The 25,187-nt window shown below is 42.4% G+C and overlaps 1 protein-coding gene across 1 annotated transcript in view; it reads left to right on the forward strand.

Annotated features, from left to right (window-relative positions):
* Positions 1 to 25,187, forward strand: part of COL21A1 (collagen type XXI alpha 1 chain) — a 313,124-nt gene that overhangs the window by 125,206 nt on the left and 162,731 nt on the right. The window contains exons 7-8 of the mRNA XM_075598156.1: positions 8,101 to 8,178; positions 21,134 to 21,217. Of these exons, the coding sequence (XP_075454271.1) occupies positions 8,101 to 8,178; positions 21,134 to 21,217 (162 nt within the window). The remainder of the gene's footprint in view (positions 1 to 8,100; positions 8,179 to 21,133; positions 21,218 to 25,187) is intronic.

The following is a 25,187-nucleotide window of genomic DNA, read 5'->3' on the forward strand; positions in this document are numbered from 1 at the left end:
TGGAGGGAGAGAGAAAATGGAGGGAATGTGAGGGAAGGGGGGGAGAGAATGTGAGGGAAGGGGGGGAGAGAATGTGAGGGAAGGGGGGGGGGAGAGAATGTGAGGGAAGGGGGGGGGGAGAGAATGTGAGGGAGGGGCGGGGGAGAGAATGTGAAGGAGGGGCGGGGGAGAGAATGTGAGGGAGGGGCGGGGGAGAGAATGTGAGGGAACGAGGGGGGAGAGAATGTGAGGGAAGGGGGGGGAGAGAATGTGAGGGAAGGGGGGGGGAGAGAAAATGTGAGGGAAGGGGGGGGAGAGAATGTGAGGGAAGGGGGGGGGAGAGGATGTGAGGGAAGGGGAGGGGAGAGGATGTGGGGGAAGGGGGGGAGAGGATGTGAGGGAAGGGGGGGAGAGGATGTGAGGGAAGGGGGGGAGAGGATGTGAGGGAAGGGGGGGGGGAGAATGTGAGGGAAGGGAGGGGCGAATGTGAGGGAAGGGGGGGGAGAGAATGTGAGGGAAGGGGGGGAGAGAATGTGAGGGAAGGGGGGGAGAGAATGTGAGGGAAGGGGGGGAGAGAATGTGAGGGAAGGGGGGGGGAGAATGTGAGGGAAGGGGGGGAGAGAATGTGAGGGAAAGGGGGGGGGAGAATGTGAGGGAAAGGGGGGGAGAGAATGTGAGGGAAAGGGGGGGAGAGAATGTGAGGGAAAGGGGGGGAGAGAATGTGAGGGAAGGGGGGGAGAATGTGAGGGAAGGGGTGGACAATGTGAGGGAAGGGGGGGGGAGAATGTGAGGGAAGGGGGGGAGAGAATGGGAGGGAAGGGGGGGAGAGAATGTGAGGGAAGGGGGGGGGGGAGAGAATGTGAGGGAAGCGGGGGGGAGAGAATGTGAGGGAAGGGGGGGAGAGAATGTGAGGGAGGGGGGGGAGAGAATGTGAGGGAGGGGGGGGGGAGAGAATGTGAGGGAAGGGGGGGGGAGAGAATGTGAGGGAAGGGGGGGGAGAGAATGTGAGGGAAGGGGGGGGAGAGAATGTGAGGGAAGGGGGGGAGAGAATGTGAGGGAAGGGGGGGAGAATGTGAGGGAAGGGGGGGAGAAAATGTAAGGGAAGGGGGGGAGAGAATGTGAGGGAAGGGGGGGAGAGAATGTGAGGGAAGGGGGGGGAGAGAATGTGAGGGAAGGGGGGGGGGGAGAGAATGTGAGGGAAGGGGGGGAGAATGTGAGGGAAGGGGGGGAGAATGGGAGGGAAGGGGGGGAGAGAATGGGAGGGAAGGGGGGAGAGAATGGGAGGGAAGGGGGGAGAGAATGGGAGGGAAGGGGGGGAGAGAATGGGAGGGAAGGGGGGGAGAGAATGGGAGGGAAGGGGGGGAGAGAATGGGAGGGAAGGGGGGGGAGAATGGGAGGGAAGGGGGGAGAGAATGGGAGGGAAGGGGGGGAGAGAATTGGAGGGAAGGGGGGGAGAGAATGGGAGGGGAGAGAATGGGAGGGAAGGGGGGAGAATGGGAGGGAAGGGGGGGAGAATGGGAGGGAAGGGGGGGGAGAGAATGTGAGGGAAGGGGGGGGGAGAGAATGTGAGGGAAGGGGGGGAGAATGGGAGGGAAGGGGGGGAGAGAATGGGAGGGAAGGGGGGGAGAGAATGGGAGGGAAGGGGGGGAGAGAATGGGAGGGAAGGGGGGGAGAGAATGGGAGGGAAGGGGGGGAGAGAATGGGAGGGAAGGGGGGAGAGAATGGGAGGGAAGGGGGGGAGAGAATTGGAGGGAAGGGGGGGAGAGAATGGGAGGGGAGAGAATGGGAGGGAAGGGGGGAGAATGGGAGGGAAGGGGGGGAGAATGGGAGGGAAGGGGGGGAGAATGGGAGGGAAGGGGGGGAGAATGGGAGGGAAGGGGGGTGGGGAGAATGGGAGGGAAGGGGGGAGGAAGGTGGGGTGAGAATGGGAGAGATGGGGGTGAGAATGGGAGGGATGGGGTGAGAATGGGAGGGATGGGGGAGAGAATGGGAGGGATGGGGGAGAGAATGGGAGGGATGGGGGAGAGAATGGAGGGATGGGCCACACACCAACCAGAGAGAGACAGATATGGCAGGGGCAGTGTGGGGGGGATTTTTCTTAACCCTTTTGCTGTCAGAGCAGCCAGCATCAGATTTCAAAGCAGTGAAAGAGGTGAGCATGAGAGAGCAGTAAGAACAGGATAGGTAGGAAGGTGTCCTGGGTAAATAAACACACTAGCCATTTACAGTTAGTGATCCTTATTATGATGTTACCAAGTACCTTTTTATTCCTGTACTCATTGCTTTCCTTAAAGTAAAAATAACATGTTCTAACAATCTCCTATCTTGCTTTTGATAGCAGAGAGACAGACACAGACACAGAGACACACACACAGAGAGACACATACACACACACACACACACACACACACACACACACACACACACACACACACACACACACACACACACACACACACACACACACACACACACACACACAGTGACACACACAAACACATACAGACACACACACAAACATACAGAGACACAGAGAGAGACAGACACATACAGAGACAAACACACACATATAGAGACATACACACACACACACACACACACACACACACACACACACACACACACACACACACACACACAGACAGAGAGAGACACACACAGACACATACAGAGACAAACACACAAACATAAAGAGAGAGAGAGACACACAGAGAGTGACAAACACACAGAGAGAGAGACACACAGAGAGTGACAAACACATACAGAGACACACAGAGAGAGACACACAAACACATCCAGAGAGACACAGCTACCTCTGCACTTCCTGCATTTCACAAGGGGATTCGTGAGAGGGGGGGGGGGATGCTTCTGGGCAATGTTGATGTGCCCTGACAGACATCTCAGATCCTCGGGATGGGGTGATCGCAGCCATGTGCTGTTCATGCACACTGTGAATATCTCGGCCCGGCATCTGCAGCAGCGCCCCCTAGCAGATTTTTTTGTAAATACATTGATTCTAAAACGCAGACCTATTTCAGCCATGTGAAAATAGGAACAAAAAGTGCGTCTTAGAATCGAGGAAATACGGTATATTAAAATCTTTTAAAATGTAAACGACTATTTGGGCTAATTGTAATTCCATGAATTGAAAACCAATGATGGCAATACCAAATTGAGAAGTGCACGAGAAGACTCCCTCAGATGTTACGACTTGCAATTTTGTCATTTTAAACGTTATAAAAGGCTCACCTCCTTTACCACCAAAAGGACAAATGTGACTTCTACTGTACATTTAAAAGCTTTGCAACAAGAAGCAAACCAAAAATAAACCAATAAACATTTTAAGACAATGGGGGATATTGACTTATCAGAATCTGTAAATATTGCCTGACTTCTTTTACCCACAAAGACCATCCACACTACAAAGCTCTATTTTGCATCCTCCAAACATAACAACTTGTAGATAGAAGTATATACCTGACCTTAGCCTGCTTGAACTACAAGAGCAAACGTTGTGCTACTTTTTTTCAATAAAAAAGCCAGCACCCCTCCAAAAATGAGCTCCTCACTCTCCAGGCCCCCCAAATCCTAATATGTCAGTCTTCCCAATAATCAAAACTCTCACCAGCTCCCAGATGTTATTATTGTTCCATGTCTCCACAGGTAATTTAGATAATCATGACCCTGGAGGTCTGCATGAGGTTCCAGCGACATTAATAGGGAGACAAGGCATCCACTATTAAATTCTGAGCATCTGGACCATACCATTGTTTAAGAATTTTCCAACTTAAAAATCACAATAGCCTTCATTCAGAAAACTGACTAAAGCTTCTCATATACCAGCACATATTCAGTCAGGCTACAAAAGTTAAGAAAAACACTAGGGTTAGGGAGTGATCACAAAACCACACTAATTGAGGCAAATAATGAGTAAATAAATGGTAATCCAAAAAAGTGGGTGCAGACTGTGAACTGAAAAGTGAATCAGAAAAAGGGGGGGGGGGGCAGGAGAACACAAATTGGATGTGTCTCCCAAAAGAATCCACTATAATGCACTCCTACTAAATTTAAAATGTAACTTTTAATATATTATCATAAAACATATATTACCAAAAACGTTGTGTATTGTGCATTAAAAATAAATTAAATTGACAATAACTAGCGTCTGTGTCAGTGAATGTGTGTTGGAGTGATCTCAACCAACAATTGGTAGTAGAAACTGCAGGACACAGAACGCTGCTTAGTCAGGGTATAAACCCCTCTGGGGCACCTATGAGATCAGGTACACAAGTAATAGTAAATAAATAAATAGACATGCACACTCAGTGACTGAGATGTATCGTAAGACTACCGCAGTCCTGCTTAGACTTGTAAACCACAGAGCACTTGAAGATGTTAATTATACATGTGTTGCCATCCAATATATATAGAAGTGCTACTGATAGTATAGTGATGGAGGGTGAATGATTCACAGCATAGTGAAACAAATGTTCACAGCATATTGATCATTGAATCATTCTACAACACACTCCAAATGGTTAGATCATATAAGAGCAGGCGTGCTTGCACACTGAGTGTAGGTGAAGTACCCAATTCAGATCTGCATAGATAAGTCCAGGAGACTACAAAACACTACATAAAAGCAGCTCCAAGTAGGAGACTGACAACATGGCGCGTCCAACGCGCGTTTCCCTCCAGCAAAGGAGCTTCCTCAGGGACAAACGCGCCATGTTGTCAGTCTCCTACTTGGAGCTGCTTTTATGTAGTGTTTTGTAGTCTCCTGGACTTATCTATGCAGATCTGAATTGGGTACTTCACCTACACTACAAAACACTACATAAAAGCAGCTCCAAGTAGGAGACTGACAACATGGCGCGTTTGTCCCTGAGGAAGCTCCTTTGCTGGAGGGAAACGCGCGTTGGACGCGCCATGTTGTCAGTCTCCTACTTGGAGCTGCTTTTATGTAGTGTTTTGTAGTCTCCTGGACTTATCTATGCAGATCTGAATTGGGTACTTCACCTACACTCAGTGTGCAAGCACGCCTGCTCTTATATGATCTAACCATTTGGAGTGTGTTGTAGAATGATTCAATGATCAATATGCTGTGAACATTTGTTTCACTATGCTGTGAATCATTCACCCTCCATCACTATACTATCAGTAGCACTTCTATATATATTGGATGGCAACACATGTATAATTAACATCTTCAAGTGCTCTGTGGTTTACAAGTCTAAGCAGGACTGCGGTAGTCTTACGATACATCTCAGTCACTGAGTGTGCATGTCTATTTATTTATTTACTATTACTTGTGTACCTGATCTCATAGGTGCCCCAGAGGGGTTTATACCCTGACTAAGCAGCGTTCTGTGTCCTGCAGTTTCTACTACCAATTGTTGGTTGAGATCACTCCAACACACATTCACTGACACAGACGCTAGTTATTGTCAATTTAATTTATTTTTAATGCACAATACACAACGTTTTTGGTAATATATGTTTTATGATAATATATTAAAAGTTACATTTTAAATTTAGTAGGAGTGCATTATAGTGGATTCTTTTGGGAGACACATCCAATTTGTGTTCTCCTGCCCCCCCCCCTTTTTCTGAGGCTACAAAAGTTACATATAGCACATATGTCCGTGTACAGCTCAATAAATTGTTCTATAAGGACAGTAAGAAAATTTGCTGCACTGCAAGGGTTTCCTTAAATGTCTTTGTCTTCTCATAAAGTGAAGTGGTCTATAAGTCTCTCATAGAAAATAACTTGACTTCATTCGGTTACATTTTTTTTGTTTAACATATGTGTGCCATAGTGCACCTTGATCAGAATGGCGTAATCTTTCTCTCCCTCATCTCCTCTTTCCCCTTTCCGCCCATCCCCTCTCTCTCCCACCATCCCCGCTATATCCTCCCCATCCCTTCTCTCTTACCATCCCCTCTCCATCCCTTTTCTCCGCTCCCCCATCCCCTCTCTCTCATCCCTACATCTCCTCTCTCCCCTCCCCAATTCCCACTCTCTCCTCCCCCATTACCTCTCTCTACTCCCCACCCCCATTCTCTCCCCCAATTCCCTCTCTACCCTCCTCCTCCCTCTCTCCCCCAATCCTTTTCTCTCTCTCCCCAAATCACCCCCTTTTCTCTCTTTCCCCAAATCACCCCCTTTTCTCTCTTTCCCATCATCCCCCCTCTCTCTCTGTCCCCTCAGACAAACAATGACCTGGTCCTCTCTCCCTCCTGGCCAAACAACCTCCCTCCTAACCACAAAGCCTCCCTCCCACCCTCTCTTCCAGCTAAACAACCTCCCATCCACTCTCCCCCAGCCAAACAACCTCTCTGCCAGCCAAACAAGCTCCAGGGTGCATGACAAGGTTACTTGGGCAGCGTGTTTGACAGGCCTGGTCTAGAGACTAAAAAACAAAACAGTTTTCACATTTTAAGACTCCCTGACTGAAGATAAGACAGTTGTCAGTTTTGTGACTAACAAACACCTGTTTCAACATCCACATGACCCCCAAAGGTTAAAATAATAGATCTGTACTTGCCCTAGTACCAATCATGAACCTGTCCAAAGGTGCCTAACCTAAGGCAAGCCACATGCTTTGCTATTTTGATTCCTTGGATATGGCTGAAGCACCCAAAATATGCAGTGCTGCTGCAATGCTGAAATACCTCTGCCAAGCCATATAAACCAAAGGTTGAGTATTTCTAGTCCAACCAAAGGAAGCCATAACTGCCACCAGATTGGGCCCTCCACTGCTTCTGCAAAGAAATAGAAAGTACTGTACCACCAATAGACTCCCCATCAATCACTACCACCTTTTCAGCATGATCCCTAAAACTCGTATTAGGTGTTCACGATCCCAATTAGAGGGTGGTAGGGTAACACTGCAGAATAACTAACTAATAAACATCTTCTTTATTTAACTTACCACTAACCTTAGCACCCAGAGCTCCCTCACTTTAGGCAAGAGCAACAATGCAGTATGTGAGACTTACACCACTTCAGATATGAAAGATTTGGGATGGCAAATGAAAGGCACAAAGCATCGCACAGAGAAACGTAGACTGTGATACATCTCATTATAATATGTGTGCCATGCACTTCCTCCCCAACTCCTCCAACGGACACCCCCCAAGGTGCAAGCTATGGCAGACAGGGCAAAATTGGAGCAAATGCTTTGATACATACTGTAGGTTCGAGGTAAAAATGCCCCATTTTTGCTCCAAATTGCCTTGAAACATAGACCTCAAAGACGTTACATCAGGCAAATAAAGTAGGCTTAATTTCTTTATCTCCTGGCTTGTATAACGATTGTAAAAGTTTTTTCAAGTACAGATTTAGGCAAGAAATTTTTCTCGTTTCACTTCATTTGGTATCTAGAAAGCTTTCTTTGATGTACTGTACTGTTAATTAGAAAGTACCCATAACAGTCCATTAATTTGATTCTTTGTCATATAGAGTTTAGTATTCAAATCCTTTTAGATGTCATACCATTTTTGTACTCTACAAAAAAAATGTAAAATATATTTTTGTGTATTTGTAGAAACATGAAAATGTATACAATAATGTGTTTTTCATAGTTTACTTTGGTCAGCAGAGAGCCTGGTTATACCTTAAACACAAACAAGTGATTGCACAGCAAAACACGTCGTAGCATTATCAGAGTCACGTGTGCTGTATAGTACACGGCCCTTTACTTGTACATCTTTTCCTTTAAACTATACTTTTCATCCATGTGGATTATATTCTACTGTTTTCAGGATTGGAAGTTAACACAATAAATTACATCAAGTTTGGATTTAAGATGAACAAATTCACTTTCTCTTGTCTTCTCACTCTATTTACAGTTTACTGTGAAAGTCCCCAATTAATGTGGATTCAAGTGATCAATTACTGAGGATGTAATCATTATTTTGCCATTTTTTAAACCGCTTGTTGAACATTTTGTATATGTTTTTTTTAAGTTTTCTACGTGAGAGTGTTTTGTATTTTTTTAAGACGAAAATGTCATTATTTAATACAAATATTTTCACTGATTTTCAGACAGGCTAACAAAATGAGCATGAAATTGATCAGTAGAACAATAAATTAAACATACATTGTTTGTTTTCCAGTTTAGTCTTCAAAAGATGCGAATATATTGTGATCCAGAACAGAATAAACGTGAAACCGCTTGTGAGATTCTAGGAACGGTATGTATAATCCTTTTTGGGTTGTTCTGAGTCTATTCTTTCATAGACACATGAGTAGATCTGAGAGAACAATTAGGTCCACTTCCCAATGGTAACAACCAGGCAAATGACAAAGCGTGCTATAGGTCAGGGGTGCGCAAATGTTTCCCACTGTGCCCCCTGCTTGCTCTCCTCCCCTGCTCGTGCTCCTTCCTTACCGTGTCTTTGGAGTCAAATAATGCCGCGGGGTCACGTGACGTCATGTTGCCATGGCAACATGTCACTGAAGACAAGGTAAGGGACATTGCAGAGGCCTCATGCAATGCCCCGGCATTAATTAAAATGCCTTGGGGAAAAGTGTGGGGCCTCTACAACCTCTGCGCCGCCCCTGGAAAATATTGCACCCCCCCCTGGGGAGTGCTTTCTCCCCAGTTTGCGCACCCCTGCTTTAGGTAAGCTAAGAGCTATAGTATAAGTTTTTTTTATCTTGTCTTTAGCTAGAATGGTTGTGTACACAATGAGCAGTTTGAGGTATGCAACAAAATTTTTTTTTTACCAAACAAATGTTATAAAGAAAAATTAATAATGGACACTAATGTCAAATTCTTGGCACTTTGCACAGAAAGTAAACAGAAAAAGCATAAGTTAGTTGATGGAAATTTCATACGTTCTATGAAGTTCATTACATACACATTAAATATCATTATATTATCTATTTAAAAAAAGTATTATAAAGTATGGTGTAAAGCAACATTAATGTTAATTGTAGCTCAATTTTATTAAGGCTCGCCAACAAATTATGCATGGTCGTTCATCATCTTCATAATAATATCTGTGGCTACTTCCTGTGAGCCGGCATCTAAGAAGCTTTGCTGTCTATTCTGAGATGACCGGTTCACTTCTCAGAAACTGAATCTAACGTGTCACTGTCACCATATTATGCACATTTTTTCTCCTGAACTACATCGAATATAAAATATACAATTATATACTGTAGGCCCATATTTACAAAGTGGTGCATTCTTTAAAGATACATTTTGGTGGTGTAAATCACATTATTGCCATTCACTTGAAGGACCTGTGTATGTGTGTGTGTGCGGTTGAGTTGCAGTCAGTGTGTGTGGAGAGGGGGTCTGCAGTGAGTGGGGAATAGGGGAATATGTGGTGGTGGTGGCAGTGTGTGTATGGGAAAAGATAGGCAGCAGTATATGTTTGTGTGTGTGGGTGTGTGGGTGAGCGGTGGCAGTGCTGTAGTGTGTGTATGTGGTTGTGGAGAGGGAGATAGCAACACATATGTGTGTGTGCGTGTGTGTGTGTGTGTGTGTGTGTGTGTGTGTGTGTGTGTGTGTGTTGGGGGATGTGGTGTGTGTGGGTGTGGCTGCTGTGTGTGTGGAGGGGAATGTAGTGTGTGTATGGAGAGGGGGGCTGTAATGTGTGTGTTTAGGGGTGGAGGGGTGTTGTAATGTGAGTGTGTGTGGAGAGAATCCAGATAGGGAATGAAAAGATTTGCAGCGCACAACCAAGGGAGCCAGCCCAGTTGATAGCAAAAATATAAATGTATTGAATCACAGAAAAAAGGAGGTAAAAAGTGCTCCTACGCGTTTCGCACTTTTAATACACTTTATCAAGGAGTAAGGAGTAGTTGGAGAAGCAGCATTATTTATACAGTCATAAATAATTGAATTTTCGCACCAAACAGGTCGCGGTGATGTCACCACGCTCCGTGAGCGAACCCTGTGCCGACGTCATGAGGAGAACCTGCGCGCATGAGAGCGCATACGTGTGCCAACATCATAGCGTTTGTGCAATGATGCCATGCGCAGATCGTACCTGCCTGAATAAGCAGAGAGGACTTAGTGTGTTTAAACATCCCCATAGACACCAACCATCTCTCTCTAAACTCCAAACAAGCGAAGGGAGCACAGAAATACTAAAAAGTGGGTCAAAACAAAACTTGGGGCTAAAGAAACTACTCAAACAATACACAAACAGACAAGAAAACAGGATGTTATTTGGTCCTAAACTAAAATAAACATATATAATAAGTATAAAAAAACAATAACAAATATAAACAAAGAAAGTAACAAAATAATTAAAAACAAAATATATTCATGAAAACTCCATAAATAGACCTCCTTTTTGGGTGATACACTTCACAGGAGCACATTAAACTATATTTCAGAATAATATAGATCAAAATGTAAATTAAATAGGGAGAATATTATAAATAATTAAAAAAAAAAGGATAAAAAAAGGCAAGGGAGGATAGGGGAGAGGGAGAGGAAGAGAGGAAAAAGGGGAAGAACAACATTAGGATTTCTTTGTCAATCTTGTGCTCAAGATTGTGTCATTATTTCACGTAAGATTGCTCCATTCAGCAAGATTTTAAACCATATAGGTGTTTCATGGAATTGGTGTTCATTATCTATGTCCATATATCTCATTATCTATGTTTTTTTTCATTATTCATTCAGACTTTATTGTCTTTCAATATTATTATTACCTTTAGAGATATTTTGCATTTATACATTTATAAATTTGCATATATGAATTTCTATTAGTTTTGCTTCATTTCTAATCCCCTTTTCCCCTTCTTCCCATTTCTCCTCTCTTTCTCTAGTTTTCCTCTACCCTCCTTTCCTCCTCCCTCCCTCTTCCCTTCCCCCATTCTTTCCTTCCCCCCTTTCCTTTACCCCCCTTCCCTTTACCCCCTCCTCCCTCCTTTGCCCCTTTTTTTAATTATTTATAATATTCTCCTTATTTAATTGACATTTTATCTACATTATTCTGAAATATATTTTAATGTGCTCCTGTGAAGTTTATCACCCAAAATGGAGGTCTATTTATGGACGAGTTTTAATAAATGTTTATTTTTTAATTCTTTTTTTATTTTCTTTGTTTATATTTGTTATTGTTTTTCAGTGGTCTTGATCCTGTGTTTTTCATACTTATATATACACTATGTTTATTTTAGTTTAGGACCAAATAACATTTATTTTCTTGTTACATAGCAGATGAGGTTGAAAAAAGACATACGTCCATCAAGTTCAACCTATGCTAAATTTAGACAACAGATACTTTATCCTATATCTTTACTTACTTATTGAACCAGACGAAGGCAAAGAGAAAAACCCAGTGTCATATCATCCAATGATATCTCATAAGGGGAACAATAAATTCCTTCCTGACTCCAAGAATTGGCAATCAGATTACTCACTGGATCAACATTCTTTCCATGTTTACTTATTTGGTATATCCCTGTATACATTTCCTTTCTAAAAAGATGTCCAATCTTTTTTTAACAAATCTATTGTATCTGCCATCACAGTCTCCATGGGTAATGAATTCCACATTGTAACTGCCCTTACTGTAAAGAACCCTTTCCTTTGTTGTTGGTGAAATTTCCTTTCCTCCAACCTTAAGGGATGGCCCCGAGTTCTATGTACTATCCTTGGGATGAATAGTTCTTTTGAAAGCTCCTTGTATTGTCCCCGAATATATTCGTACATAGTTATCATATCCCCTCTTAGATGCCTCTTTTCTAATGTAAATAAATCTAATTTAGCTAGCCTCTCCTCATAAATTAGATTGTCCATCCCCTTTATTAATTTGGTGGCTCTTCTCTGCACTCTCTCTAGCCTCCATAATGTTGTTTCTAATGAGTGGTTCCCAACATTTTACTCCATATTCAAGTTGTGGTCTTACTAATGCTTTGTTAAGGGGCATAATTGTGTTTACTTCCCTTCCATCAATTGTTAGCCTTTGCAGCTACTGCATGACTTTGGGCACTATTGTTAAGCTGCTGTCTACAAGCACACCTAAACCCTTCTCCATCAAGGATTCCCCCAATTTATCCCAATTTAATTTGTAAGTTGCCTGTTTATTCTTGCTTCTCAAATGCATAACCTTACATTTATCTGTATTTAACCTCATCTGCCATTTACCTGCCCAAGTTTCCACTCTCTCCAAGTCCTTCTGGAGAGAAATTACATCCTGCTCTGATTCTATTACCTTACACAATTTAGAATCATCCGCAAAGATGGAGACTTTGCTCTCGATGCCAACCTCAAGGTCATTAATAAACAAGTTAAAAAGCAGGGGTCCCAGTACCGATCCTTGAGGAACTCCACTTACGACCTTAGCCCAACCTGAAAAAGTTCCATTTATGACAACCCTCTGTTGTCTATCTTTCAACCAGTTTTCAATCCAGGTGCATATATTTTTACTGAGTCCAATTTGCTTTATTTTGTACACCAGCCTCATTTGTGGAACCGTATCAAAAGCCTTGGCAAAATCTAAGTAGACCAATTCAACTGCATTACGCTGGTCTAAATTCATACTTACCTCTTCAAAGAAACAAATAAGGTTAGTTTGGCATGATCTATCCTTCATAAATCCATACTGACTATTACTAATAATTTTGTTTTCCATTAGGTATTCCTGAATATTATCCCGTATTAAACCTTCAAGTAGTTTCCTCACTATTGAAGTCAGGCTTACAGGTCTATAATTCCCCGGTTGTGATCTAGCTCCCTTTGTAAATATAGGCACCACATCTGATTTACACCAATCTTGTGGTACTGAGCCTATGGAAAGGGAGTCCTTGAATATTAAATGTAATTGTTTGGCTATTATTGAACTTAACTCCTTGAGTTCTTTTGGATGTATGCCATCGAGGCCAGGTGCCTTATTTTCTTTAATTTTTTCAAGCCGCCTATGAACTTCTTCCTCAGTTATCCAATTGTTCATTAATATGGAGGTTGTGGCTTTCTCCTGTGGCACTACAATTCAAATTGATTCTTTTCTGGTAAACACAGAGGCAAAGAATTTGTTTAATACCTCTGCTTTTTCCTTATCTCCAATAATATGCCTGCCAATCTCACACTGAAAGGATCCTATATTTTCTTTTCTCAATTTTATGTTATTAAAGTACTTAAATAACTTTTTAGGGTTGACCTTACTTTCTATTGCAATCCTTTTTTCATTATCCATTTTTGCTAATTTGATTGCCCTTTTGCAATTTTTGTTACATTCCTTATAATTGGTATTTGTCCTTTGTCCCTTCTGACTTCAAGAACCTAAACCCCTGCCTCTTCTTTTCCATTTCCTCCCTACCTGTTTATTTAGCCACATTTATTTGTCTTTGTGAATTGTTGGAGTAGTTTCTTTAGCCCCCAGCCACTGGTGTTATGACCCACTTTTTAGCATTTTCTTGCTCCCTTCGCTTGTTTGGGGATTAGACAGAGATGGTTTGTGTCTATGGGGATGCGCTCGGGCAGTGTTGTGCACAGTCATTGGTTTAAACACACTTGGTCCTCTGTGCCTATTTCAGGCAGATTTGATCTGCGTATTGCAAAAGCGCTATGACTGCGGCACATGCATGCGCGCTAATGCGCGCAGGTTCTCCTCATGACGTCTGCACGCGCACTGAGGCACGCGGGTTCGCGCACGATCACGCGCACGGAGCTTGGTGACATAACCGCGACCTGTTTGGCGCGAAAATTCTATTATTTTTGACTATATAAATAATGCTGCTTTTCCAACTACTCGTTACTCCTGGATAAAGCGCCCTAAAAGCGTGAAATGCATAGGAGGACTTTTTACCTTCTTTTTCTGTGATTCAATAAATTTCTATTTTTGCTATCAACTGGCCTGGCTCCCTTGGTTGTGCGCTGCAGATTTTTGCATTTACTATCTGGATTCTCTCTACATGCGACTTGGCACACCTGACTTGAGAAGCTCTAGGAGTGGGTAAGAATATTGTTTGTGGACATCCAAACCAACATAAATGTGAGTACTTTGTCTTATTGAAGATTTGAAGTTATTTTGCCACCCAATGAGATTGCAGCATCGTGGGAGACCATCTATTGCTGTTACCTTCAGGAGTGCTCACAATTATCTATATGTGTAAGACACCTCACAGATCCTGCTCTAATAAGACCCACTCCATACTTGAGTTTGCTCTCTTTATTGTTATTTATTTCTGTGAAAATTATTCAGAATTACTAAGAATCTCAGGACCGGAATTATTTGAGCACCTACTCTTCTCTCACTCACTTGTGTGTGGAGAGGGAGGCTGCAATATGCATGTGTGTGGGTGAAGTGGCTATGTTGTGTGTGTATTGAGGGAAGAAGTGAGTTTGTGTGCGTGTGTGTATGTGGGGGTGGGGGGGGGGGAGCTTTTGTGTGTATGTGGGGGGAAGGGCTTCCAACAGATTTCCAGGGGCTGAGGACTAAAGTTTTGATCGGGCCCCCTACAGGCAGATACAGTACTTACAACACTACCCCCCCAAAAAACATACTTACACTACCCTCCTTAAATACATACTTACAACACTACCCCAAATACATACTTATAACACTACCCCCAAATATATACATACACTATCCAACCCCAAATACATACTTGCTCTAACCCCCCCAAATACATACTTACATTATCCACCCAAATATATACATTATCCCCCCCACATACATACTTACTCTAACCCCCCAAAATACATACTTGCACTACCCCCGAAATACATACTAACATTATCCCCCCAAATACATTATCCTCTCAAAATACATACTTACATTATCCCCCAAATACATACATTATCCCCTCACATACATACTTACACTAACCCCCAAATATATACTTACTCTAACCCCTGTCAAATACATACACTAACCTCCCCCATAATACATACTTACACTACACCCCCATACATACTTACACCAACCCCACCGCCAAGGGACTCTGTAATGTTTGTGTGTAGGGAGAGAAGGTGCTGTAGTATATGTGTGTGTACGGAGAGGGGTCTGTCGTGTTTGTGTGTGTGTGTGTGTGTGTGTGTGCGCGCACGCATGGAGAGGGTGGCTCTAGTCTGTGTGTGAGGGGATTGAGGGGGCTGTAGTGTGTGTGTTGGGGGAGAGAGTGGTCTGTTGTTTGTGTGGGTACGGGGTATGAGTGTAATGAGTGGGGGACAACAAGGGGGTGGCAGTGTATGTATGGGGAGATTGAGGCTGAAGTATGTGTGTGTGGGGTTGAGGGGGGTGCTGTAGTGTGTCTGTGTGAGTTTGAGTTGGTGTGTGGAGAGGGAGGCTGTAATATGTGTGTGTGTTTCAGGAATGTAGTGTGTGTGTTTGTGGAGCTGTATTGTGTGTGTGTCTGTGTGTGTAGCTGTAGTGTATGTGTAGAGAGGGGGTCTGTGGTGTGTGTGTGTGTATGGATAGAGTGGACTGTAGCGTGTATGTGTGTGTGTGTGTGTATATGTGTTGATATGGGAGCTGTAGTGTGTGTATGTGATGAGAGGTGTGTCGGGTGTGTGGTTGTGTGTGTGTGTCTCTAGAAAATGTATGTTGCAAATGCTGAGTTTTTATAATGTAGTCTGATTAGCACCTGATGCCTATAGGCACGTAATCAAGAAGGGGTCTTTAATTAAGAACAGCTATTAATCCAACTCTAAATTGGACGCTAACACAAGACGAATGCTATTTAACAGGTGCATTCCCATGTTATGGTTGTTATGTTAACAACCCCCACACAAACTGTCTTGAGACTATTTATTGTTTTATTTATGGTCAACTCAAAAATGAGGTCTTATTTTGAAGAGCTGCAAACTAGCAATTTGCACTACAAATCCACTGCGGTTACCTTACTCTAAATAAGACCCCAATTGCCCTACAGAGTAGCACTGCTTGAACATATTGCCCATAATAATGATTAGTTGTGTAACCAAGGGTTAATTTGTAGACAATGTGTGCTACAGTAGGTGAAAGGTGCCATTATTGAATGGTTTACATTTAAAATATAAATTATAATAAATAGTTTACTACAGGAGCACGCATTTTATGTACAGTAAACTTATTTGTACTTGAAGTGTTTCTTAATTCTCTTTACAAACCAATTATAATGCACTTTTCTCTTGTTTTTGTTTTAGAATGGGGAGGTATGTGTATTGATTTCTGCTTTAACAAAATATGAGGTAACATTTTACAAGTTAACATGAGCATAAGACAATTTGTGGAAAAGATGGAATATCAACACAACAAGGTAACACAAAGTCTACATACTGTTAGGCACCCGAATACATAAAGATTATGGGACCTATTCTAGTAGCCTTGATAAAATGTCACGCTTGGCATGTTCCGCCAGAGGTTTTGTCGGTTTAGTTATCACAGTATTCAGAAAGACTCTGAAGCCATGTGATAGTAAAATGACCAAAACTTACGATGAGCAGTGATGTGATCTCAGCCTCTCTCAAAAGTTCTCACCCGTGCGATCTGCTGCGATCATGCCCAGCTGCATAGAGAGCTGCACATATAGAGCTGCCTCTCCCTGCACATATCTCACCAACGATTGCAGGGTTTCTATAAAAATGTTAATACTAGTGTACATGAGCAGTGGGTCTCCGGAGCAGGACCGCGTTGATTTCCGATCCAGAGACCCCCTGCTTCCCGAGATACAAGCCCCGTTGTGGAGTGCCGGTATCTCCTATGCATTTAAATGTCCCGGTCATGTGACAGGACATTTAAATTGCATAGGATATACCGGCACCCCATAACAGAGTGAGTATCTCAGGAAGCAGGGGGTCCTCGGACCTGAAATCAATGCGTTTCTGCTCCAGAGACCCCCTGCTCATGTACACTAGTATTAACAGTTTTATAAAAACAACTTCATAACCTTAGCGGCTAGCCACGAAGGCAATGAAGGGGTTAAACTTTAATAGTCTGTTTATTGGGGGCAGAGAGGGTGAATGAAGGGGGTTGTAGCCCCAGGGTGGGTGGTAAGGCCTGCCGGCAAGTTTGCAGGAGGAGTTAGCCCCATCACTACCATAGCCTAAACACCCACCCTTGGGGCTACTACCACCTTCACCCAATCCCCTTACCCCCAACAAACAAAAATAAACACAACAACCCTACTACCCACCTTTAACCGGACCAACACCCCCAACACATACACTACAGTAATGGGCAAAATTAGTATTAACCAGATATGGATAATAGTTCATTTGCCCATTCTAAATAAAACATCAGCCAACCAGCATAAATAAAGTAAATACAACTTACCCCTGCCATGATGAAGGGCATCCTCATCACCATACTTCAGGTCCATGTCCTCCATTGGCAGCAAGAGTACAATAAAAAATACAATCTAATGGCCCCGAACCCTTTAATCACCTTAGCGGTTATTAACCGCTATAGTAATTAAGGGGTTAACCCACCACCCCAACTACCCATCTGGGAGGCCTAACCTCCCACACCGGGGCCACTATACCCACCCTTTATCCACTGATTGGCACAGTGGTACATTATACCCATATAATATAGACATGATAAGCCACTACAGCAGTAAATAAGCAACCTATAAAAACATCATCAAGCACAAAAATACACAACAATTAAAGAAATAAACAAGCACCTAAACACTACAGGAATAAAATAACTAAAAAGCCTAAACTACACATCAATAAAATTAATCTAACACCAAAAAAGCAAAAGAAAAAAAATTATGTTATCCCAAAATACTAGAATACAATTAAATAAACACCTAACCAACAAAACAATTAAAGAAATAAAACTGCTAATGAATCCAAAAAGGTAATAAAAACAAGCCGTCTAAAAAGATAACCATTTAGTCAAAACAATAAATATAAATAGAAAAAATATAAATCAAAACATGAATTTACCAAAAAATGCATTGCCTGTCACTGTCTATCTGTACCCTAAAGGGGCACAGTTTAATATATTGGCAGTCAATTTGTAATTAAAAACATAAAAATAACAAAATACAATCAAAAAACCTGGAAAAGGACAATTAATACATTCAATATTTATCTTACCTTTAGACGTCTTCACCCTCCAAATCCCGGTGTATCAGGAAGCTCTCGACCCGAGACGTCATTCCCCACAAACCGCCTCGATCCTCCGAGAAAATCAGCATCAGGTAAAAAAAATTCTTCCTTTCATCTACTTTCATCTTCTCTTCTTTTCTTCCATCTTCTTTAGTTGTAATCCATTCCCCATGGTAAATTCAGCAATGGAAGTTGCCTCGTCGTCTTCTTCGGATGGAAAAGGCCTTATTCTGTATAGGGACTGTGACGTCACATTTTAAGGTCAGGTGGTATAGTTCCAATCCGATTGGACGTTGTATCATGTGACCGACTTTTGTTTATTTTTTTAAGGATGTGACTTTATCTCCAAGGGAGGTACGTCACATCCTTAAAACCACATGGCTTATATCACATAGTATTACAGCCAATGGGATTGAAGACAATCCCATTTGTTCCCTGTACCATGTGATATGTTCCAATTGCTTTTAAGGATGTGACATCATCCATTTTCTTCAATCCCATTGACTGTAATACCATGTGATATCAGCCATGTGGTTTTAATGATGTGACATATCTCCCTTGGAAATAATGTCACATCCTTAAAAAATGTTTTTTTTAAAATCCGGTCACATGATACAGCATCCAATCAGATTGAAGCTGTACCATCTGACCCTAAAATGTAACGTTACAGGCCCTATATAAGGCCTGTTCCATCTCATTTTAGCTCACGGAGACAAGAAGGCAACTTCCGTTGCTGGATTTACCATGGGGAATGGATTAGAACTAAAGAAGATGGAAGAAAAGAAGAAAAGAATTACAGAAGAAGATGGAAGAAGATGAAAAAAGAAGGAAGAAATAAGATTTTTTTTTTTACTGATGCTGATTTTCGCGGAGAATGGAGACGGATTGCGGAGGATGACGTCGCAGGTCGAAAGCTTCCTGATACATTGGGATTCGGAGGGTGAAGACTTCTAAAAGTAAGACAAATATTGAATGTATGTAATTGTCCTTTTTCAGGTTTTTTTAATTGTATTTTGTTTTTTTTATGTTTTTCATTGCCCATTGACTACTAATATACTAATATTTGCCCCTTTAGGGTACAGATAAATACAGTGACAGGTAATGCATTTTTTGGTAAATTCTTGTTTTGATTTGATTGTTATTTTTTCTATTTCTATTTATTGTTTTGACTTAATGGTTATCTTTTTGGATAGCTTGTTTTTAACATTTTTGGATTGGTTAGCGGTTTTATTTCTTTAATTGTTCTGTTGGTTAGGTGTTTATTTAATGATGTTCTAGTATTTTGGGATAGCATAATTTTTATTCTTTTGCTTTTTTTGGTGTTAGATTAATTTTATTGATGTGTAGTTGAGGCTTTTTAGTTCTTTTATTCTTGCGGTGTTTAGGTGCTTGTTTATTTCTTTAATTGTGTATTTTTGTGCTTGATAATTTTTTTTATAGGTTGGTCATTGACTGCTAAAGTGGCTTATTATGCCCATATTATATGGGTATGATATGCCAATCAGTGGATAAATGGTGGATATAGTGGTCCCGGGGTGGGTGGTTTGGCCTCCTGGGTGGGTAGTGGGGGAGGGGGGTTAACCCCTTAATTACTATAGTGGTTATTAACTACTAAGGTGATTAATGGGTTAGGGGCCATTAGATTGTAATTGTTATTGTACTCTTCCTGCCAACGGAGAACATGGACCTTCAGTATGGTGATGAGGACCCCCTTCATCATGGCAGGGGTAAGTGCAAGTTTTATTTACTTTATGTTTGCTGGCTGGCTAATGTTTGATTTAGATTGCGCAAATGAGCTATTATACATATCTGAATAATAGTAATGTTGCCCATTACTGTTCTGTAAGTGTTGGGGAACAACGTTTGTTTCGGGTAGAGAAGGTGGGTAGTAGGGTTGTTGTGTTTTTTGAATGTTAATTGCGGGTAGCAATGATTGGTGAAGTTGGCATTTGTCCCTTGCTGGGTGTTTAGGCCTACTGGGTTGGTAGCGGAAGGTGTTAACACCTTCATTACCTTTGTGGTATTAACCACAAAGATAATGAAAGGATTAACTCCACATGCAAGGCCTAAACACCCACCAAGCGTCAAATACCACCTTCACCCACCCCCCTTCCCACAATAAACATTTTACTAGTAGTTAACACCATCAGCGGTTAGCCGCTAAGGTAATGAAGTTTCCTGTAAATGCATTTTTATTGCATCGGATTGATGCCGGGGGTTTCCAGTGCTGATATAAATGGTTATCAGCTCCGGAGACACCCGGCATCAATCATCAAGTCCTTCTCTCGCAGCCTTCTCACCAGCTTCATGCTAACTTTTTTTGGCGAGGTGAATTTTGGATAAAATCGCCATTTTAAAGCCCCGATAACCTACTCTAGGCTACTAGAATTGTACGATTTACCAAAACCTGCGATAGGGGGCTTTTCGCTGCACACCTCGCAATGTGTTTAGGGCGAGATCCAAAAATGGTGATGAAATGTTTTCGCCGTGCACTTATCGAGGCTTTCAGAATAGCTGTAGTTTAGTAAATGACTTCTCAACAGCCTCGATAAGTGAGCTATCGAGACTAATAGAATAGGCCCCCATGTATTTGCAATGAAAAACCTGGCAATCTACCTGTCTAAAATACTGTATGTGCTACAGTAAATGTTCCCTATATGATTTAGAGTCTTGACAACATAAAGACCAAGATCCAAACATTTTTATACCGTAACGATATACTGTATACCGTAACCAAGCTGTCATCTTTGCCACCGCTTCATGAAGACAGATACTAGTAACCTAATTGGTATGCTCTAGATGCAGCCGACTGCAACTACAGTACTACTACTGTTTGCCAATAAAACTGGGAACATCTGTGTTTGCAAAATAAATGAGTTGACTGACAATATGCATATTTTTTTCATCATAGTATCAATGCTGCACATTCAAATTTGTACTAAGTAAAACTAACATGTAAAAATAAATTTCTGTACCTAAGTTACTCAATACTGTAGGTCACATAAGTATCAAGACATTTCTCAGGCATTCTCTACTGATGTGTTAATGAAGTGCCCAAAACAATAGATTGCAAATATGCAACCAGAAAGAGCTGAAAATAATTGAAAAAAAAATATATATTTTCTTGCTTTCTACAGTGTTTAAATGGTCCAAGTGATGTTTGGTCCACATCTGCTCCATGTGTCTGTCCTCCTGGGGAAAAAGGACCTAATGGCCCCAAAGTGAGTGTGGTTTCTCCTTACTATAATTACCTGGGCTGTTATTTATTGGTTTTGATGGTAGATCTAATTCAGATGCACACAGGACAATCATGCAAATGGAAAGGGAACAAAAAGAACATTCTTAAGAAAGCATCAATGTGTCATGGTGTGTGATGTGTTCATGCAAAGAAGCACACTAGTACCCAAGGCTGCTGACTTGTGCTAAGCAATAGGAGACACCTTACGTCCCATTCAGGTGTCCTGAAGGAAATAGAAATAGCTGTGTTAGTTCATTTGTGACAGTGCAGAATAAATGACTACTTCAGTATTAGGTGATACCTTTTTTTATTTTAAATTGGTGTCAAACTCATGGAATCTTTTGTAATTCATTATTGCTTGATCTGAGGAAGAGAGATAACTTTCAAAAGCTTCTACTATAATACAGTATCAATTGTTCATTCAAATAAAAAGCTATCACCTACTACTGAAGTACTGCAGTCATTTATTCTGCACTATCATTGTATCAGGAAATTCATTGGAGCTTTACCTGTCACATTTAGCAGCTTGTAGAACCAAATAAAAATGTTTAAAGGTAGTATTATACCTTTAGCAATGATTTACAGTATACAAGTTTTTGAAACCCATAGGATTATTATTCTTGTTTTGTTGCAAGGCTTTGTTCCCTGTATTTATTTATAAAATATTTATTTATAAAATATTTTACCAGGAAGTAATACATTGAGAGTTACCTCTCGTTTTCAAGTATGTCCTGGGCACAGAGTAAAACAAATAATACATGGTTACAAATACAGTTACATAAATGAGCAGGGTATACATTATATACAAGACATTGCGTGCACAGTTAAAGAAAATATATATTATGAGCGTATGAAACAGTTACAGACCAGGTTAAAATGTGAGACAGCCTTAGATTTGAAAGAACTTAAACTGGTGGTGGATGTGAGGGTCTCTGGTAGGTTGTTCCAGTTTTGGGGTGCACGGTAGGAGAAGGAGGAACGTCCGGATACTTTGTTGAGCCTTGGGACCATGAACAGTCTTTTGGAGTCTGATCTCAGGTGATAAGTGCTGCAAGTGGTAGGGGTGAGGAGCTTGTCCAGGTAGCTGGATAGGGGAGTGTGTTTCTAATGATTAAATAAAAAATATATATCCCCATGGGCTTCCTGCTGTACAGCATATGGCAAGCTACCCTGAACTTCAAACATAGTTCTCAGGGTTGCTCTCAATTTGATGTATACGGGGAGCTCTTGGCACTATATACAAGATCTAGGATAGTTGTCCACATGCTGTATATGGGGAGGTCCTTTTGTGGTATATAAAGTATCTAGTCCTCTTTCCCCCTAGTGTAAAGAGTCTACTGGTGCTGGCATTACCTGTTCGCTCACGGAGGTTCCAAGCCTCCGCCACGGGGAGCCCGAAGTGATATAACAACACAATCTTGGTGCAGCGCCTCCAACTGGGAGGGATCCCAATGTAGTGGGAGGAGCCCCTCACAGAAATCACAGTACTGATTCACACACACATTATACCATAATAATAACCTTTACTTAAGAGCATGTATTTATATAACGATAACAATAGTAATAATGCTAAAGGTTACAGCTACCCCTCAAGCCTCACATGGCCATATCCCACCACCGTGTAACCTACACCATGTCAACAGTACCTGACGGGGCCCTCGGGCACCCAACCACCCTGATGTCCACAAGAGTCTAACCCCTACCCCTATATGTGGTCAGCGCTGCCACTATGGTGTGTGTACTTGGTTGGTGCACTTAATGTTGTAGGTACCTTCTGGGTGCTCCTGTACCCGAGAGCGCCGACTGGTAGTTCTGCAGGATCCGCTGATCCAGAGGTGTCTGCCTCTGTGATGGATCCTCCTCCGTGTGGGTGGTATCCAGCTGGAGGGTCCCACTTACAGATAGTCTCTATATACCTTGCCGGGTGACCTGGTCCCAGGCCACAATCTTCACGGGTTATGCAGCGTTGCAGCTGTGTCCTTATCTCAAGCAGCTGGTGGGGCAGTGTCCTTGCCTAAAGGCCTGTCCCTGTAGCAGCCACAATCTTAATATGGGAGTTGGGGCCTATTAGGGGGTCTCTGGCCACAGACGCTGTGCACCTACAACCTACCCTATCTGTGTCCCAGCTCCGACTGCCCTGTGATTCCCAGAGCACGAAAAGTATCTCTCTCACAGCAGGAGATCTTCGCAGCCCTATTGGCTTTGTGTGGTCATCTGACTATCTGCCTCTAAGCATTAGGGGGCTTGTAGTCCCCATGGAGCCTATCTCTATCAGCCACTGTGTGTGCATAGTGGACTGCACATGCGCACACTGTCATGGCCATCGTGACTCTTCCTGCGCATGTGCAAACCTTCACGATGCGCGCACACCACCAACATGATGACGCCCTGCAGAGGGAGCCGCCGGCTAACCCATCGACACCCACAACAATCCCCCCAGCAGCGGAGGTAAAAGAGGGGGTTAACAGGAGAACTGGGGAACCAGAGAGGGACTTGGTTACAAGTATATAAGAGATTCAGGGTACAGTAGCTCTCCAAATACTGTTTTGGGGAGGCCATTTGAGAGTTTATATAAGGTCCAGAGTAGCTCTCCAGTTACTGTGTAGTGGGAGGCTTTTGGGAGGTATATAAGAAATCCTTGCCTTAAGTTTGTGGCCTAAATCCCTTAACCGGAGAAGAAACAGGTGCGCAAATCACATCAGGACATGGAAAGAAAGTAGAGACACAAAATAGTGCAATATTGTAAACCCCAACTAATGAATTCAATGCTGAAGGCTCTATAAAATTTGCACTCACGTGTACAACGTGATAGTAAGGCGTTGTGGTTATTAGAAGTTACCAACTTATATTTCCAGATAGGTACTCCAGATCCATAGAAAAGGAAGGGAAATCCATATCAAAAAAGGAAAAAGCAAAATAGTATAATACTGTTTTTAATATTAAAAACACAAAGTATTCCACTTACATAAGTGCCTTTGTTTGCGAGCATTCAGACCACCCTGGGTCATATGGACAGACAGGTAGTATTCACAGCAACAGCATCTGCTCCACGGCCGTCACAGCATACACTGGGCTGAATGAAATCATCCTCCACTCTGGATGTCACCAACAAGGGCCACTTTGCAATCAATGATTCACCCTTAAATCCCTTAACATACTGTAACATAATAGTAGTTTCATATTTGAAGTTTTTGATCTTAAAGAAAAACAGTGATACATATGACAACTACCATTGCAGGCTATGTCTGGAGTTCCCTCGCTCTGTGGTGCTTGGGGACCACAACATATGGGTTGATAACCTGGACAATGCTGAGGCTAGAGATCTCTTGGATATTATGAAATTCATAGAATTTAGGCAATTTGTGCATAGACCGATACATGAGCACGCTCATACACTCGACTTGATCTTCAGGGAGTATCAGGAGGTGAAGTTTTCCTCCCCCCCTATGAACAAATCATAGGGTGATCGAGGCTCCGATTGGAGGTGCCCCACCACCCCTTAAACGGAGTGATGGGACTGAGGCAGTTTGGGTATGGCTTATGATGCTGCTTGAGCCCATTAGGTTTAGGGTTGCCCTTAGGCCCTGCCTGTCCTCATTTGTGCTGGATGACAACATATCTGTCTGCATCAAGAAGTACAAGTTGGCTCTCTATGCAGCCAAGGATGAAGTGGCCCCTCTTCGGAGAATGCCTGCTCACAGATACACAAGCGCACCATGGTATTCTCGCACGCTCAGTGACCTGTGGCAGGGTCTCCAAAGGAAATGGAGCTGGTGGTTGATTGATATGTTATACTAACTTGTGATTTCATTTGCTCTTTCTTCCCTTTATCTTGTTCCCATGTACTCACTTGCTGAGTGCTATAAACAGCCACAGCACAATAAGAATAGCCCTGAGTATAGAGACATGACTTTAGTTGTAGCAGTTAGCTTTTATTCAGTCAGTATTTTATG

This window comes from Ascaphus truei, chromosome 4 (genome assembly GCF_040206685.1).
Source record: "Ascaphus truei isolate aAscTru1 chromosome 4, aAscTru1.hap1, whole genome shotgun sequence".
NCBI classification, from domain to species: Eukaryota; Metazoa; Chordata; class Amphibia; order Anura; family Ascaphidae; genus Ascaphus; species Ascaphus truei.